The sequence below is a fragment of the Elgaria multicarinata genome, chromosome 1 (assembly GCF_023053635.1).
Source record: "Elgaria multicarinata webbii isolate HBS135686 ecotype San Diego chromosome 1, rElgMul1.1.pri, whole genome shotgun sequence".
NCBI lineage: Eukaryota > Metazoa > Chordata > Lepidosauria > Squamata > Anguidae > Elgaria > Elgaria multicarinata.
Window position 1 is genome coordinate 46,288,632 of NC_086171.1, and position 18,988 is coordinate 46,307,619.

The window sequence follows — 18,988 nt, forward strand, 5'->3', positions numbered from 1 at the left end:
GCCAAGAGCCCACACCCCAACAGGGGCCCACTGACAAGAGCCCCTGAGTAACATTCGGAAGGCTTTTGTCAGAAAGAAGGTAGTCCTTGAGACCATCCCAAACATGTAGGAAAATGACCGACTTGGGATATTTGATCTTGCTGAAAGATTAATCCCCATGGAACCCTCAGAAAATTCCCATAGGCATTGGAGAACGTGGTCCTTACTAAACTCTCCTTTGCTTGTCAGGTATCTAGGTAGGGCTGGCATCAAGGCTAGGAATGGCTGGATCCCACTCCCCAGTAGTAGCCCACTGTCAAAAGCCCCTTGGACTTGCTCTCCCTCTCCCTCAGTGCAACCTGCTTGTTCACCTGCTTCTCACTGTGGCCGAGATAACAGTGATAGTGAGAAGAAGGAGCAGGAGATGTCACTGTTTACATGTGCATTGGCTTTCTGTCGGTCAAGCAAGAAAGTGATAGCTATGATGAGGGAGGAAGAGAGAGAGAGAGAGATGAGCAATACAACAACTGACAACAATGGCAGTGAGAAGGTTGACTCACTGAAGGAGGGGGCCCACTGGGGACCCTCAACTATCTGGAGCTGGCACTGTTCTCAAATCCCTGGTGGACTTCCATCCATATCCACTCGGTGGCCAAGATTAAGTCTAACATATTAACATTCATTCATAAATAGCCTCCACTTCTGAAAATTACAGTGTCCATGTCAATAGAGTCCCTCCTCCATCTTCCTTTCCTAGTGAACATCAATCCGGAAAGTTATTCCCCAGGTTTCTGCAGACATGTTCCTTGTTAGATTAATAGAACTCCATAAAAGCCCTCGAAATGTTGCCCAAGAGGCATATCACCGTTTTTATTCGATTGCATTATGTAACGTATTCTCCCTTGCCTCATGTTAATAGAAAAAAATTTAATCAAGCCTTGTTAATAATTTAATTCTAATAGGTATTTTGATGAAAAGAACATTAAGAATTTAAACTTAGGAGCCTGATGTGAAGCTCTTCTATAGAACATGCATCAATTAGATATAGATATATCTTTAATATATGTTGATTCACTAGAGTATAAAATAAAGTCTAACTGTACTCACATACGTTCATTTTTTTACAATCAAATTTTGTTCTACCAAATAAATTTTGGGTTTTTTTAACCAGGTAAATTTTGCTAGTCTGAAACTTACCTCCCTGCAGTCTGTTGTTGAAGGTGACTTCCTCTCAGGCTCCAGTACTGGAGTTCCCCTGGACGCAGCAGCATCTTTGGGGTCAGGCTATGAGTATGTAAACCACAGGTATGGGGGAAGGTTCTCCCCTCCCTACCCACTAGCCCATTTTGCCCCTAGAAGTGGACTACCACTCCCTGCTTTCCACGTGATTGGGTCATATCTGAGTTTAAACACGCACGAGCTGCTGCTGTTGTGAAACTTGAACCTCAAGGACAATCTGGACGTGATAGTTGCTGTCCACATGTCTGTCCTGTTTAACTACAAAGTGGGTATTTCTTTAAAGGGGGGTGACTCTTCCTCTTCCCCTTGAAGGAATCGAAGGAAGCTTTTCAGGTCAGATGTGGAACTTTCTAGGCTGGATTAGGCCTGTGGGCTTGAGGGGAACAAAACTGTCTTATTGCATTGCACTCTGTTGCTTACAGGCCTTCCCCCACCTGGTGTCCTTGAAATATGTTGAACTCCAGTTCCCACCATCCCCAGCCAGCATTGGTATATGGTAGGGGAAGGCAGCTTTAAACAGTTTTCTGCCCTCCCAAATCTGTTGTCAGAAATGAGCCAGGGTAGGATAAAGTAAGATGGCGGCTCTGTGATTTCTTGTCCAGCCCTCAAATTCCAGAAGTTCCTCAAGCAGCTTCTAAAGTAGGGACGTTGAATCTCTTTCAGTCTGAAGGCTGAACTCCACTTGGGAGATGCTCTTGGGGGCGGGCACATCTCAGCAGTGTGCAAGGCTAAAGGCAAAAAGAAAGAAGAAAGAGGCAGCCCCCACCCCCCTCAAAAAACCCAGCCCTATTGTAGCTTAAAGCTCTTTCTGCCAGGAACTGAGCCTCAGGAGAGGCATTTAAAACTTTTACCATGGGGAAAAGCCAGGAAACCATCCAGGGTTAGGTGGTCGGGGAAAGGGGTGGAGCCAGGAGAAGGGGAGTGGCCAACTGGGAAAATACAATAGGCTAGATTGGGACACTGGGGCAGGATCTATGCTACTGCTTTATAATGGTATTGAAGTGCACTGACAATTGTTGGGGCCCAGGACACATTCCACATACCATTTTCAAACCACTTTCAAAGTGTTATATTCTGCTGGGTGCAGATCCGGCCCAGGAGGGCTGGATCCGGACATTCTGTACCTCTGGTTTGGCAACATTATCTAGAACGCAGTCTGTTGCACAGGACAAGTAAATAAGGTGGTAAAACTGATTGGGAGCAATACCACTTCAGACTATAAGTGGGGGTGAAGGGTCACATGGTCAAATGTACCACTATTTATCATTGTTTGCAGATCAGTCAAACGGTGCAGTCCTGTAGTACCAAGGTATCAAGTCAGAGAGTTTCTCAGACAGCCTTAACAAAACCATAAATGCTGTTACAAACATAACTAAACAAACATCACTGACAGCTATCATACTGAGATTGTGCTTTGTTCTCTATAGTGGGCCTTCTGGGTTTCGAAAATTTTGCCTATGTAAAAAGGCAGATTACAAGAATCTAAACACACACACACACACACACACACACATGTTAAAAACAGATAAACTCAAGACCGCCATCCTGAAGTGCAAAATACTTCGGAATTATAATATCACACTTTAATGCTTGCGTGTTGACATTTGATCAAATCCACTATATCAAACCATGGAGGCACATCAACAGTCTCTTCTCTGAAAAAAACAACAAACAAACGAAACAAGAAAGTGCGGCATTACTATTCATTTGCAAGCAAACTGTACAACATACACAGAATAAGCAGCAGTTGGCATTTATCTGCCTTTGCGTTAAAGGGGAGGATGTGTGTTAAAAAGGCCAAATGAATAAATGAGTTGACATCAGCTCTTTAATGAAAGGAAAAAAATAGCTGTCATTTCAGTTTTGGCCCAATTTAAAATTCATTATTGCTTCTCTGACATTAAGTAATTAATCAAAAATAATTTAATTTCATCCGTTTTGGTCATCTTGATTTAAATGGCTTTCCTTTTTTTCTTTCTTTTAAAGGGAAAATACTCAACTTTGCTTTATAGGGCTGCTCTATACTTCACTTTACACAGGAGACTCAATAACTGCAGGGACATCGGTTCTAGGCTGGCATTAGCCACACCAAACATGTGAAATGTTGATGACATGCAAACCTCTGTTCCAAGGTACCCTGTTTGGGCCAGAGGCCAAGTTCCCCTCCTTAAGGGGGAGCAATAAATTGTGGGGGTGAGTGTGATGTTCAGCTGCCTTTTATGATGTAGTTGTAAATATATATACACAAAGTTATTGTTTATAAATTCAGGAAATAAGTAGGCCTCAATTTGTAGAGGGGGGGGGGGGGGTTGAATGCCTGCATGTTGATTGGATGGCTGAGGGGGAGTGCAGATTGGCTGAGTAAGAGTGGGAGGAGCTAGAGAAATGTATCTATATATACTGAAGTTAAGTGAGATGAGTCTGGGAGATGAGTCTGAGGAAGTGTCAGTGTGAGATGAGTCTGTGTGTAGGTTAGAATTCTGTGAGGTAGAGAGAAGTAGAAGATTTTAAGACTATATAGTGCAGCAGTTCTCAACCTGTGGGTCGGGACCCCTTTGGGGGTCGAATGACCCTTTCACAGGGGTCGCCTAAGACCATCGGAAAACACATATTTCCGATGGTCTTAGGAAACTGAACTATGTCATGTATCATCTTTTGTATTATTAAAGCTATTGTTATGTATTATTTTCATTAGCAAACCATCCCATGACAATGGATCGTGTAGAGAAGAACAAAAATAATTTTATGGTTGGGGGTCACCACAACGTGAGGAACTGTATTAAAGGGTCGCGGCATTAGGAAGGTTGAGAACCACTGATATAGTGGAACCTTGTAATAAGGGAGTGACTTAAACCAAAACGCTTTGAACCTCGTAACCATACGCATTTGAACTGAGGAAACCATTAGGCTTATTCACGCATTTACTTGAGTTAATAAATTCCAATTATATTTACAAACAACCGGTGTGGTCTGTGGAGGTGTCTGAAGAGAAAACAACAAATGGTGGCAGTGGAATGGGTAAGTGAGGGCTAGGTTGCTGGGCTGTGAGTCTGTGGGGCCTGAAGAAGAGGCGAGACAGGAACAGCAGCAGTAGACCTAAACCCTCAAACACGTCATTGGCACAGGGGGGATTGAAGTGGTCCTGGGTGCTAGTGGCATTGTGCTTGTGGGTGTCTCAGGTGAAGTCGAGATGACACGGGGGCAGGACGCGTCACAGTGAGCAGGCCAGCAGCAAAGTGAGAAAGACTGGTAAAGAGTGGCTGCATAGCCCCAGCAGTGTCTCCTGTGGGTCTATTTGTTCTCGCCCCTTCACCAACTGGACCCAATTAAGCGCTGCCCACATAATTATTAGATGCATATATAGGGTTGCTTCAGAAGAAGAAGAAGAAGAAGATGATGATGATGATGATGTGAGCATGTCATCCACAACTTATGTGCTTGCTGGCCACCATAGGGAACAGGTACTGGACTAGTGGATCTGAACCAACAAGGTTCTTCTTATATCCTCCAAATCTCTCCCAAGCACTTTCCACAAGCATACGTTAAGTTTGCATAACGCATGACAAAATTAAAATTAATACTGTGCTTAATGATATGTCCAGCAAACGGTTCACTCTTGTCTGTAACACTGCTTTACCTGCAGCAGTTGTGTCTATCATGTAAAGCGTGGAGCCACCTTTGCTTAGTTAACTAATAAATATAGTAGGGGTCGGCAACCTGTGGTCCAAGGACAATCTGTGGCCCTTAGCCTAAGTTCAAAATGAAGGAATCCGTTCAGACCTCTGGCAAGAGTAACCTGTTCCTTCCCTGGCAGCCCACTGGGTAGGGAGGAAGAGAAAGGGAGCCTATGTAAAGCAGCTGCTGGGGAACATGGGACTCACGTCCTGCCTGTGGCTTTCCTTTGGGCACCTGATTGGCCACTGTGTGAACAGAATGCTAGACTAGATGAACTTTGGTCTGATCCAGCACATCTCTTCTTATGATCTTATGAGAGGGAGGGAGGGAGAAGAGAAGGGAGGCAGAAAGAGGGAGAGAAAGGGGGTGGCTCCACTAAATTTTGGCTTAGCCCCACCCATCATTGGCTTCAGAACCCAATGGATTACCCATGAGGGAATATGGCCCTCAAAATAAATGCATAAAGAAGCATACCTGGGGCTATGTAAGACATTTACCGAACTGCAGCTTGAGGATACCTCTTCCATGGAGCTGGAGAATCTGGTTGTACTCTTTGGGCATTGCATGGAAGCCAGGCTTAGGAAGCTGGTTGTCGTAGTAGTGGTGGCTGATGGGAGCACCTGCGATGCTTTTGGAGAAAGGCCAGAAGCCATAGAGCTTCACGTTCTCACATAGTTCGACAGCAGCGCTGGTGATCATAAAGCCAGAAGACAACCGGTAGGCTTTGACGCCCTTAGTCCTCCAGAACTGGGCGAGACTTCTAAGGTACCTGGGGTAGAAAAATATGGCCTTCTGCTTGGCGCTGAACTCTTTGAGCGTGTGGTGGACTTTGAAGGAAGCTGCAGTGTTACTCCTGAAGGAAAAGGCCGGTAACAAAAGGAAAGCTTCTCCATAGCTTGCAATGTTTTCCAAGAAGGCAGCCTTCTTTTCATTCAGTTTGTTATATCTGTAAATGACACAACAGCTTGTGAAAATTCTTAATGAGAACAGAAACTCTACCTGTGGTTAAGCACTGTCTAATGCTCCGCTTAACAAATCTACGCTGCTGAGGTAATAGTTCACACAACAAGGGGTGTTAAAAAAACTCTTCCAGCCCAAGTTGAAATGTCAGGAAAGCTCGTGGGTCCCTGGACAACAGCTTGGTTGGCCACTGTGTGAACAGAGTGCTGGACTGGATGGACCCTTGGTCTGATCCAGCACAACTCTTCTTATGTTCTCTTGGGAGCCACATTCCAATGGTGCTGAAGGAAAAAAGGGACAGGCCCGAAACGTTAAATATACTATCTATTTTAGCTTACAGCTCTTACTGCCAGTATCTATGTCTTTGATTGTCAGAATGACTCCTGAATGTGGAATCCTGACCTTATGCTGGCAAGCCATGCCAACCTTACCAGTTACCACTAGGGCAAGCAAATAGCATAGATTTAAAATATTAATGAATGAATGAATGAATGCTAATAATAATAATAATAATAATAATAATAATAATAACAACAACAACAATAATAATAATAATTTCTTACCTGCCTCTCCCTCTAGATTAAGGCAGGGAACAACATTAAATACAATATAATACATAAAACTAGTTAAAAGAGCATATAAAACCAATATAATGTTAAAATAACAATCACAACATCTTAAAATTCTTAGATTTAAAATTCAGCTGGGTAGGCCTGCCGGAAGAGACTAGTCTTTATGGCTGTCTTAAACTCAGAGAGAGCATTAAGCTGACGAATCTCTTCCAACAGGCCATTCCACAGTCTGGGAGTGGCAGCAGAAAAGGTCCTCTGGGTAACAGTTGTCAGCCTAGTTATGGCTGACTGGAATAAAGCCTTCCCAGAGGGCCTGAGTGTGCAGATTGTGAAGAGTTGTCAATATATTTTAGAAATATGAGGCTACATGTAATTCGGGAATCTCCTAGTGATGCAGGAAAACACTTTCAAGTGGGCACAACTGGTACACAACTGGTCATCAATAGAACTCCTTCACACAGCTACTTCATTTTGCACATATTGAAGTATCCACACACAAACTTTCAGAAGGCAATGACCAAGCAACTTAAGGAGCCAGTTGCCCCCTATCTGCTTGCTGGCCTTATGTTTAGCCAATGCACCTAGCATAAAACTAGCTGCAGTACTGAGTCATGATAGTACCTTGAACTCCGATTTAGCATGAAGCAAAACCTTGAGTACATACGAACATTAGAAGAGCCATGCTGGATCAGACCAAAAGTCCATCTAATCCAGCACTCTGTTCACACAGCTGTCAATCAGGAACCCACAGGACATGAGTGCAACAGCACCTTCCCGCCCATGTTCCACAGCAACTGGTGTATATAGGCTTATTGCCTCTGATACTGGAGGTAGCACATGGCCATCAGGACTAGTAGCCATTGATAGCCTTTAGGTATTTATCTAACTCCCTTTTAAAGCCAACCATCAGTACATCTTGTGGTAGCAAATTCTGTAGTTTAGCTATGCACTGTGCGAAGAAGTACTTCCTTTTCTCTGTCCTGAATCTCCCATGAGTCAGCTTCATGGGATGACCCCACTGGGTTCTAGTATTGTGAGAGAGGGAGAAAAATGTCTCCCTATCTCCATTCTCCACACCTTGCATGATTTTGTACACCTCTTTCATGTCTCCCCTCATCCTCCTTTTTTCCAAGCTAAACAATCCCAGCTGTTGTAACCTTCCCTCATAAGGGAGATGCTCCAGCCCCTTGATCATTTTAGTTGCCCCTTTCTGCACTCTTTCCAGCTCTACAATAACTTTTTAAAAGTGTGGGTGATCAGAACTGTACACAGTATTCTCAGTAGCACTGAGATACATCAGTTGCCTGAAACAAGAGCCCAGAACACCATTGTTTAGAACAGCCCTTCCACAACCTGGTGCCCTCCAGATGAAGAAAGTTTCAACTCCCACTGTCCCCATGTTCACGCTGGCTGGGGAAGATGGGAGTTGTAATCTCACACATCTGGAGGGCTCCAGGTTGGGGAAGGCAGGTAAGCAACTCACTGCAATGGGCAGGTGTTCTCCCTTCCCTGGCGCACTCCTTTTGATTTAATCTCGCCCACAGAGGATTCCATCTTTCCTGTAGGCACCGGTTTGGGAGTGGCTGGTTTACGTGGTGGATATAGTTCACATATACTGTCCTTGGGGGTGTTTTCATGGCACCAGGTTGATGCGTGTGTCTGAAAAACCCAGTAGCTTCCCTTTCCCCTGAGGTGGCGTTGGGTAATCCAGACTCCAAGGAAGTAGTGCAGGGACCGGAGCTGTCCCCGCCCTCTTCCTGGTGGAAGGCGACTACTCGCAGGTTGCCTTCCACCAGGTACTATCTGGCCATGCCTCGGCTGTGACTCCGGAGCGAAGCAAGGGGCTGTCTTGAGGCCATCTCGTGCATCCTTGCCTCACTCCAGAGGAAAAAGTCATGGTGAGTCCCTGAGTCTTTTTCACTGCAGCTTCGACAGAAAGCCCTGGGTTGGGAGTGCGATTGCAGTGGCATCGTAGAATTGACGCCGTGCCACCGCGCACCCACCCTGGGGCTTTCCAAATGTCTATGCAGCGCCCTTGTCTCATCACTAAGAACTGGTGGGAGGAAATGGCAAGAAGCGGTTGTATTCACATCACCAAAAGAACGAACAGCTTAAGGGCATTTCTATTTGCATTCGCCTGGCCTTTAAGAGGGAGCGTGGGACCACTAATGAAGCCATTGCAATGCAGTAGCCATGGTGAAGACATACCAATAAGTTTCTAAAAGGGAGCATCAAGCAATTAAGCATGAGTCACAAACAACAATGCAGCCATACTCACTTCTGTGCTATAATGCTCGGATTGATGGTCACAAGGTTTGTCTTATTGCCAACATCTTGACTGATGCTTCCCATGGTTGGGGGAAGGTTACACCTGGAATTTTACAAGAGCTGTTGATCAATTTTATTTATTTATTTTTTTATTTATTGCATTTCTATACTGCCCAATAGCCAAAGCTCACAAAAATCGTATCTGTAACTCATGTTCTTATATACAAATTTTATTAATTAAACTTTTAGTATATAATTAGCTGCAAGACAGTTTGTAGGATTACACTGTTAAAGGCACATAATGCACAGTGTACCATTCTAAAATAGACAGAAACAACTGGTATTAACCTTAACCAAAGTAGTACAGTGGCTAGCAGAGAAGTGAAGGATGTAGTTACCATTCTAGCTACCATTCTAAAATATCCTAATTACTTTACAAAGTTCTTCAGCAGCTGCATACAAGTATAGCAAGATATATTTACAATCAAGAGTTTAACATCTTAATTTGCCTAAATATTTTAGAACTCGATCAAATTAGTGCTTTCTTTCAGCTTAACTGTATGAACATACCCTGCCTCTAAGGTGGGTTGTTATTGTTTTACATTCTTAGATTACAAACATTTGCATACAAAATGTACTTACAAAAATGGTTATTTCTGTAGGATTTAAATTTGAAGCACCCGTTTGGGACCCAGCTGTCTGTAGTTCTGAGTCCAAACTTTCTGCCCTTATAAGGTTCAGATTCCTCTCAGGCAAGACAATATATGTCCCTTTCGTCTGGTTTCTCAGGATGCAGTCTTAAAGCTGCTAAACATACTAGCTACCTGTCTAGAATGACACTCTGCAGGAATGTTAGATAATGTAGAACCTTTTTTGGGGGATATGAATGTTATGTTGTTTAAAGCATGTATTATATTTCCTTACGTATATTATAATAATAAAATAAAAATAAAACCCATATCAGGCTCAGGGCCCCCAATTTTCATTATAATTGTAATGCATGGGTGTATGTGTCTAGCCCTTCCCACCACCACCACCACCACTGTGGTCCTAAGGCTATAAGCCTTGGAAGCACAGCTCCCACTGGATCTAATTGTTCAGAAATCTTATATAACAGCTGGCTCTCTTAAACATCCTCATGGCAAACCACATGCATATTTTGGAACATAGCTCTGTTCTTCAAAGTGTCCAAAACATCTGCAGTTAAGTAAAAATGGAACCAGGGCTCATAGGGATGCAGGCACCAGGAGCTTTTGAGTAGCAGGCATGAGTCCAAGCCCTCCCACCGAGATGTGAGACAATAAAGAGGTCTGCTGTACAATCCACAAAAGCTTTGTTCAGTAAATAGACATCTCTTCACACCTAAAGGGAGTGTGAATGCTAAGAGCTATCCTCTAAGCTTAATAAGCCTAACAAAGCAAAGTAGTTGCCTATCAACTAAATCGACAGTTTCCCACCATGCCTGACAGGCTTTTACTGGACCCCTCCTTCAGGGAGGGTAGTCAAGCTGTAACATCTGCCATGTGGCTAGTCTGGTGGTCCGCCTCAGCTACGCCTACTTGACTCTGGGATCTATCAATTCCTATGCTCTCTTTCGCCCTCCAACAAAGACTGAGGGCTCATCTACACCAGGGAGGATATTCCACTATGAAAGCAGAATATAACAGGCAGTAGCCACACCAAGCAGGATATAGCGGTATGAAAGCGGTATATGGTATGTGTCAATGGGCCTCAACAGTTGTCAGTGCACTTCAATACCGCTATAAAGGAGCAGTGTGGCTCCTGCCTTTTATATACCGCTTTTATAGTGGAATATCCTGCTTGGTGTAGATGTGCCCTGAGTTGCTGCAGGGGGAGAATGGGGAAGATGATCTCTGAGGCTGTTCGATAAGCTCCTGGGAAGATTCATTCTTGACTCCTGAAGAATTTTGGAGAATTTCCTTCCCCACTTCCTGTCTCGTCTGGTCTTCTTCATCCTCTGAGTCCAATTTGGAATCCATACCAAAGAGACCAGGCCTCATCCTGACACAAGGACACTGGTGTCATCTGCCACCCATCCTCAAAGTTACCTGTCCTCTATGAGCTTTGCTGCAATTATCACAGAAGCTTAAGAAAAATGAATTTCCCCAGCAACATGTATTGTTGCCAGTACAACAATGTATTGTAATGCAAAGTATTTTGGGAGGTGGCTGGGTCATGAATGGGCTGTTAACACCCAATAGGTTTACAAAAGACCAGCTCCTGGTGGAGATAAAAATGGCTAGAACTGGTTCCTTGATATGGAACCTGAATGTTTAGACTCTACTTGTTGGGAGAGGCTGCAAGGAATGTCATGATGAGCACCTGCACTTTCCAAGGGCATCATTACACCGCTGGTAGAAGCCATGAACTTTTGATAACACATTTAAAAATTATGAAAACAGACGAGGAAAATGGCTGAACACAACTGCAGACATAGCAGGCTGATCATGAAGTAAAATAACATACGCCTCTCTGCTTGCACATTATGGGCCTATTTAGACAACACACTAAACCATGGTTAGGCTGCTAACCCATTTGCAGCAAATGGTTAGTGAGCATGTTTAAATTATGGTTATGTAGCCACCATGATTAGGAATGGCTCACAACACACTAAGGCCATTTCTACACCTGCCTTTTTCCCCGGGATCGTCCCTGTGCATGCAAATGACACACACGGGATCCCGGGAGCAGGCAGGGACGATCCCTCCATTTTCCTGGGATAATCCTTTGGTGTAGAAACGGCCTACATCATGGTTCACATTACATGCTAAGCCATAATGTTTAGCTCAAAATACTTAACCACTGTGGTTTAGTGTGTTGTCTGAACAGGGTCAGAGGCCCTGTTCAGAAGACACCTTAAGCCACAGCTTTAACCACAGTGAATAAGGCAAAAAGCCTTAAGGTAAAAAGCCGTATTCATTGTGGCTAAAGCCATCTGCTGAACAGGGCCAGAAACTGATAGCCTAGACAATGAGTTTCATACTTCCTTATATTTCTTACAGCGTAGTTAAAATCTCTCACCTAAATACAAAGTCCGATTTATCAATTTCTGCTCCACAACTGGAGCTCTTGAGAATCCCCCCATTCCCAACCACTGCACAGTGCTTGAAGGGATAATCCAGAGGCTGCGACTGAAAACAAAAACAAGGGAGAGACATTCATTGTTGAATGGTGGAATTTAAGCAAATCCGTCTTTCTGGATATATGCAAATCGAAATGCATTCCTTGTAATTTTCATTTATGTATTTCTAAGAATATATATATAAACTTCTAGTAAATGGTATGTGAGAGAGCATTGCATGCCTATACCAGCTGCTGAATGTGGATCATCTTTTCTTGATTTGAGTAGAATCCCAAAAACCAAACCATGAGCGAACAGCATCACTCCTTTCCTCTTTACCTTCTCTTACCCTTTAGATCCAATTTACGAGTGCACATCAGGGAATTCAGATCTGTCTACTGTGTCTATGGAGCCAGACATGAAGGTGCTTTATACTGAGACAGTCCATTGGTTCATCTTGCCCAATATTATCTATTCGGGCTGCCAACAGCTTCCCAGGATCAGAGGCAGAGGTCTTACCCAGCCCTGGTCATGTGACATTTAAGTCCACATCTAATCAGGCTGCAATGAAGGAGAGAAGGAAAACAGGGCCTCTCCATTGGCTCTGCAGAGAAGTCTACTCCATCAGGCTCCTCCCTCCATCAACTGTTAGCTGGCCAAGGAGACCACATCATGCCAGTCTTTTTCCAACTTCACTGGCTGCCAGTCTAGGTCCAGTAACAGTCTATAAATTTAATTTTAACTTTGCTGTTTTAAATTTGTATTTTAAATTTTTATTTCTGCACTGCTGCTGATTTTATCCAGGTTGTGCTTTATATTGTATTTTATATCATGTTTTTATTAGTTGCTGCCCCTGTAATGATGTCGAGGTGGAGTCCATCTTGCATGTACTATTTTACTGCAGTTACTATCAAGAGGCCAGGAAATACCTAATATTTATGATTATACAGCGTTTTCCCGGTCACTCTCCTGAGTCTCTTATGATTTTTTTACTTCAAGGTACCAATAAGCCTATTACTGAGCAAGTGGCCAATTTTTTGAATCTGGCTATTCTCATTAGACCACTTATGGATGTCTGATCATTATTGATGTCTGATTAGCATTTTTGCAGATTTTTTTTTTTACCATCATGTATTTTTATTAATGTCTGTGCACTTATATGCTTAATGGTGGTCTGTTAACTGTCAATAAAGATTGATTGATATCATGTTTTTATACTGTTTGTTTTATACTTTGAATGGTTTTAATTTTTGCAAACCGCCCAGGGAGCTTTGGCTATTGGGCGGTATAAAAATGCAATAAATAAATAAATTCCATCATGCTTCAGCAAAGGGGAGAAAGGAGCAGAGCCACTCCATCGGTTCTGCAGAGAAGCCGGCTTCATCAGACTTCTCCCTCCGTCAGCTCTTAATTTATTTATTTATTTATTACATTTATATACCACCCCATAGCCGAAGCTCTCTGGGCTGTTTACCCTGTCAGGTGGCAGTGTGGGAGAGCAAGAAAGCCAGGCTATCCTTGGCTCTGCAAAGAAGCCAGGTCTACCAACAGCAGCAGGTTGTTCGAAAATGGCCTGCTGGCTTCAGAATGAGGAAAGGTGGGATTTGAATGTATGGCCCAAAGGGGCCTTGGGTTCATTTAAATGAAAATCTGGCAAGGGGGTTAAAGGGTACAGACATACAAATGCATTGCATTGTATTGTATTCTTTTAAGTAGCTGGATTGTATTTCATATTTTTAACTGTATTGCATCTTAGCCTTTAAACAGTTTGTGATTCCCCCAGAGAACGTTATTGGCCAGATTAAAAAATAAAACAAAATACCTGGATAAATCAACAAAGCCGTATTTATTTGAACTCTAATAACACTAGAATTCCCTCCCTCCCTTTAACTACTGTAACTGCCATTAGACCCTACTTGTTGTTCCTTGATTCCAGTTGCTGTTTTGCACACACATGTAATGAGAAGCCATCATGTGGGGAATTTCCTCATGGAGGGACAACCAAGGTGGGGTATGTGTTGTAGGGCTCTGCTAGACCTGCCGGGATAAGCCGGCAGGGAGGCGGGGCGACGGCGTGCCAACTTTAAAGCGCGCTGCCCAGCCTCCTAGATGGCCGACGCATAGGGCCGACGCAAGCCCTGCAGCGTCGGCCATGGTTTTTTTTTTTTTAAAGGGGCCATGTGGGGCCCGAAGCCGCCGGAGAAGGTAAGGGTTTTTTTATTTAAGCCCCCCCATCCGCCCTCCCTCGCCGTCTCCCGGTCGTCGCCCTCTGCCCCCCCTCACCATCTCCCGGTCATCGCCCTCTGCCCCCCCCCTCACCATCTCCCGGTCGTCGCCCTTTGCCATCCCCTCGCCGTCTCCCGGTCGTTGCCCTCCGCCATCCCCTCTCCTGCCGGTCCGGCCTTCCCTCCCCCATCTCCCCCCCCCGGATCACACACACACACCCGGCACGATGGGCACAGCGCTCGTATGAGCGCTGTGCCAGGTCCGTGGCTTTTCGTGGCTACTCGCGAGTAAGCGAGTAGCCGCAAAAAGCCACGGACCTTCCTAGACGTTTCGCAGCCCCGGCCTGAGGCTGGGGCTGTGAAAAAGGCGCACCATAAGCGACTTCGCTTATGGCGCATTAGAGAAGGCCTCAGTGCGGCCTGGTGCCGAATTCCCCTGTGCGTCACCTGGACGCACAGCAGGGAAACCGGCCCACAAAGCGCGCTAAGGCCTCGTCTAGGAAGGCCCATAGTTTTTTGCATGCAAACCTGGCAAGTGTGTGTTTTTAGGGTGCTTGATGGACCACCCAGAACCCACCCTCACTGTAATGACAAGCTACAGTGCATTCTACCCCATGTGGCTCAAATATTTAAAATGGCGGTCATTGCTACGACAAGAAGACCTGCAGGGAAATTCCTCCATGGTGGCTTCTTATTACATGTGAACCTGCGCAGTGTATCCTAGCTCTTTCCTTCATGTCGCAGGCCTCCTGCCACCACTTCCCCCAGCAGCTCTTCTGACCTTCAAGGATCAGTCTATCAGGTGTGATGATGGGTGAACCCCCTTCAGAAAGAAAACCTTTAATTTCCTCCCACTTTGTTTGCTCTGCCTTTTCCCATTGCCTTTTTCAACAGCCACCCTCTCAACTTTCCATCCTGTTAGCAACTGTTGCTATGATTTCCCTCTTCCCATCATTCCATTGTCCTGGCTACTGTTCCCTAGTACCAATGACCCTCTATTTCTTCTATGCCACAGGATTATGAATCCTGTGCCAATGTACTTGGTAAGCATCACCAGTTCTAATAAGCTATGGAAGAAATGGGGGGTTCATTCTAAAATGAGTGTGGAGCTATGTTTAATAAAGCACAAGAAAGTATTTTCTCCACGAGCATTTTTAAAGAGCATAGATGTGCCTCTTTTTTAAGGGTAATACCGTAAATCAAGGCTAAGCAACATTGCGGGGGGGGGGGGGGGTTTCCGACAGGCCACATTACTGCCACCACTACTCCACTGAATTTAATGGTGGCCACCACAATGGCAGGTGCATGTTGTCCGCCCCTTTCTTAAACCCTTTGATATTCTGGGGTGAAAGGGTTGCATGCGCAGGAGGTTGATTGCACAACTGCTTTTCTCTTCCTATCTTCCCCCTCCAGCTTCCTGTACCACCAGAAAATCATTTCTGAAGGGTCATGGGACCTACTGAACATTATGGACTATGCCATATTAGGGGAACTGAGATGCACCCAAAATCAGATAGACGGATCTTACACTGGCAGAACTCTGGTCCGTGCACAGTTCCTCTGCTCACTCTCACTGCAGCCTCATACTACACAGCCCAAAACGTTCATCTTCATTTCACTTATTACAGTCACAGACCCAATGTTCAGTAGCTCCCCACCCTCTGGAGAGACTCTTAGCAAGCGTACAGGGCAGCTGCAAGAAAGAGGGAGATAAATCTTGTTTGCCTGATCTGACTACAATACCAAAGAATACCAAAGAATGAAGGTATTATTCTTTTTAAAAATGCAGCAAAGCTCTGGTATTTTTTAAAAAAAATGTTAAAGGAGCTCTTCTTACCTCAGGCAACATCTTGAAAATCTCCTCAGTGATGTGGATGGTTTTTTTATTGTCCACTTCGTAACTCATATTGCTTCCCAGTGGGGTGTTGTTTTGAGAAGCGACGAAGTTGTGAACGGCATCGCAGCATGAAGCAAGCTCTGACCTGCAAAAGAAAAATGAAGAAAAATATAAAAAAGTTCAGTCTAATGAGTGTTGTAGGGGTGGCCAAGAAATGCCAGATAAGCGCAGCTTCTTATTCGTGTTGTGAATAACTATAGCACGGCGTGTGAATCCTTCCTCAGGATGCTTCCCTGGATTGCTCTTCGCTCAGGTTTGGCTTTTTAAGAAGGTTCCAGGTTTTTAGCAGGAGCATGTCATGGCGATGTGATGAATGACAGTATTTATTCTTATGTGTGCATTTGTTCTTATTTGCCTCCCCGAGACTTGAGATCTGTTGGAGGAGCCCTCTTCCGCATCCCACCAACACAACACATACGCTATGATGGGACAAGGGAAATAGCTTTCTCTGTGGTGGCACCCTGGCTGTGGAATGCCCTCCCCTAGACTAAAACAAAGAATATGGACATTAAAGATTAATCAAACTCAATATATGTATACATAAAATTAAAGATAAAGCATGGGTGGTGCATTCTAGTGTGATAAATTTGGAGGGTGTATGTACTGCTTCTTAAATGTCCAATCTTGTCAAACCCAGATGCAAGAATGCTGCCATAGCAGGCATGCCATAAGGAAGCCTTTAACACTCCCTGGAGTTTTTGGCAGACAAACACCCTGCATTGTGTTGTAGCTACTACAGAAAGTATGCAAGAGCCCAAATCTGGTTTTGCTTATGGATTTAAAACACAAGCAAAAGCCAGATCTCTAACATGTGATTACTGTAAATATGAGGGGGGGGGGCGGGGGGAGAGAAAGAGAGAGAAAAACAGATATAACAAATAGGATCAATGGGAGATGCTATGGGTTGGATTCAAATTTAGTCATACTTTGGGCTCATCTACACCAAGCAGGATATTCCACTATGAAAGTGGTATATAAGAGGCAGGAGCCACACTACTGCTTTATAGAGGTATTGAAGTGCACTGACAACTGTTGGGGCCCATTGACACATACCATATACCGCTTTCATACCACTATATCCAGCTTGGTGTGGCTCCTGCTTTTTATATACCGCTTTCATAGTGGAATATCCTGCTTGGTGTAGATATGGCCTTAGTCCCACTGATTTCAATGGGGTCTACTCTTAGTATGACCAAATCTGGATCCAACCCAATGTTACTAAGGGCATATTTTTAAAAGTAGAGGCAGCCTCATCACCACAAATGCTACATGGAACCTATAGTCTTGTTATGGGTGATGTATTTGAAAAACTTTAACAGTTATTTTCAGCATCCTTGGAAATTGAAGCCACTGTAGGATGCAGGTCACAATAAAACAAAAGAGCTCATTTACTGTTAGTAGACATAAAAAGTCTACTGCATTTTCGCCTAAAAGAATAAGAGATTCTTACATTTATTTTATTTGTCATCTAATGTTGGAATGGCTGATAAATAATGGGATCTCCAAATGCCATGCTTTGGACCAGGTGTGGGCAACTTGTCGCCCTCCAAATTTTTTTCGGCCTATGACTCCCATCAGCCAGCATAACCAATGTTAAGGGACGATGGGAGATGTTATCTAAAACATCTGGGGGGCCACAAGCTTCCCACTCCTGCTTTAGACAGTGGCCTCATATTGCAATCCCAAACGTATCTACTCAAAAGTTAAAGTATCCACTGAATTCAATGGACTTGCTCCCAGGTAAATAGGTATATGATTGCAGCCCGACTGGAAGTTCTTCTGCTTTTAAGTGTGGTAGTAACAGACTGCATATCATGCAATCTAGACTACTTAAATTCACTGGATCTTAGCTGTTTGCTGCTAAGTGAACCAGTAAATAAGTACACACCAGTATCTCCTGTGACTCCTTTCACCACCACAATTGTCCGGGCCAGAGCTAGAAGCAGATGAACAAGCAAGTTGCAACAGTGAAGAGGAGAAACTCCATGGACACCTAAGGTCCCACACCCCTGAGGAGACCACTGACAAGAACCTCCTGGAGTTGTTCTTCCTCTTCATCGCTGCACCCTGCTGGTCCACTTGCTTCTTACTCTGTCCCAGACAATGGTGGTGGTCAGAAGGAAGAGGAGCAGATGCCTATTTCTATTTCCTCACTTGCTGTCCGCCTGTCAAGCACACAAGTCTGAGTCATGAGGAGGAGGAGGAGGAGGAGGAGGAGCATCTAGTGTCAATACGGGTGATATGGTAGACTCACTGAGAGAGACGGGGGAAGCTGGTTTCTCCAGCCAGAAATCTGAAGGAGCTATCCAAGGTACTGGACCCAGTCTGGTGATAGGGTTCAGCACCTTGGATAGCTCCAGGCTGGTTCTAACTAAAACTCTGCCCCACCGAAGCTTGAGCCACTAGGCTCCACTGGAGATGGATCATTGAAGATGTCTTGCCCAAAGATCCCAGAAACCTGGAGCCAGCTTTCCTGCTTTAAACCCTTTTGCAATGTTTCCATTTTTTAAAAGTATTCTAGAGCATTCGCTTCTAGTTAGGAGAAGACTGCCGAGCTGTGCAACACAAGTTTATGTTTTCAAGAAAGATCCAAACATCAAATGAAATGCCTTTGTGATGGATAACATTCATTAACAAAGATGGTGCACACATTTCCTCTTGATTACTCCCAGCATAAAAAAGGAATACTTCAATATTACCAGAAATGGTCTGGCATTTTTTTAAAAAAAGGTTTTCACAACTAATAAGAAAACAGTAGTTTCTAATTAATGTTATGCTTCACCTAATGTGGTAGAAGGCAGCCAAGCAGTAGTATATTAATGCAAAGCATCAGCGAGACCCAGGTGATCATGCAAATGCATTTTAAAATTATTCATTTTTCTTTCTTGAGTGATCAATCAGCTCATGTCAAAATAAACATGGATGAGGCTCTTCAGCAACTGCAGTTATACACATGTTCCCCTTTGGAAACCATGGCCTTAGCTAGACCTAAGGAATATCCCAGGCAAAAGGAGGGGTCGTCCCTGCCTGCTCCTGGGATCCCCTGTGTGTCATTTGGATGTACAGGGATGATCCCGGGACAATCCCGGGA

General features: G+C 44.2%; 1 protein-coding gene across 1 annotated transcript in view; it reads right to left on the bottom strand.

The window, feature by feature from the left end:
• Positions 1 to 5,349: 5,349 nt before the first annotated feature.
• Positions 5,350 to 18,988, bottom strand: part of ST8SIA6 (ST8 alpha-N-acetyl-neuraminide alpha-2,8-sialyltransferase 6) — a 47,822-nt gene continuing 34,183 nt past the window's right edge. Inside the window, exons 5-8 of the mRNA XM_063147616.1 lie at positions 15,838 to 15,982; positions 11,736 to 11,845; positions 8,704 to 8,796; positions 5,350 to 5,839 (exon numbers count right to left, since the gene is read on the bottom strand). Coding sequence (XP_063003686.1) covers positions 5,374 to 5,839; positions 8,704 to 8,796; positions 11,736 to 11,845; positions 15,838 to 15,982 — 814 coding nt within the window. The 3' untranslated portion in view covers positions 5,350 to 5,373. The remainder of the gene's footprint in view (positions 5,840 to 8,703; positions 8,797 to 11,735; positions 11,846 to 15,837; positions 15,983 to 18,988) is intronic.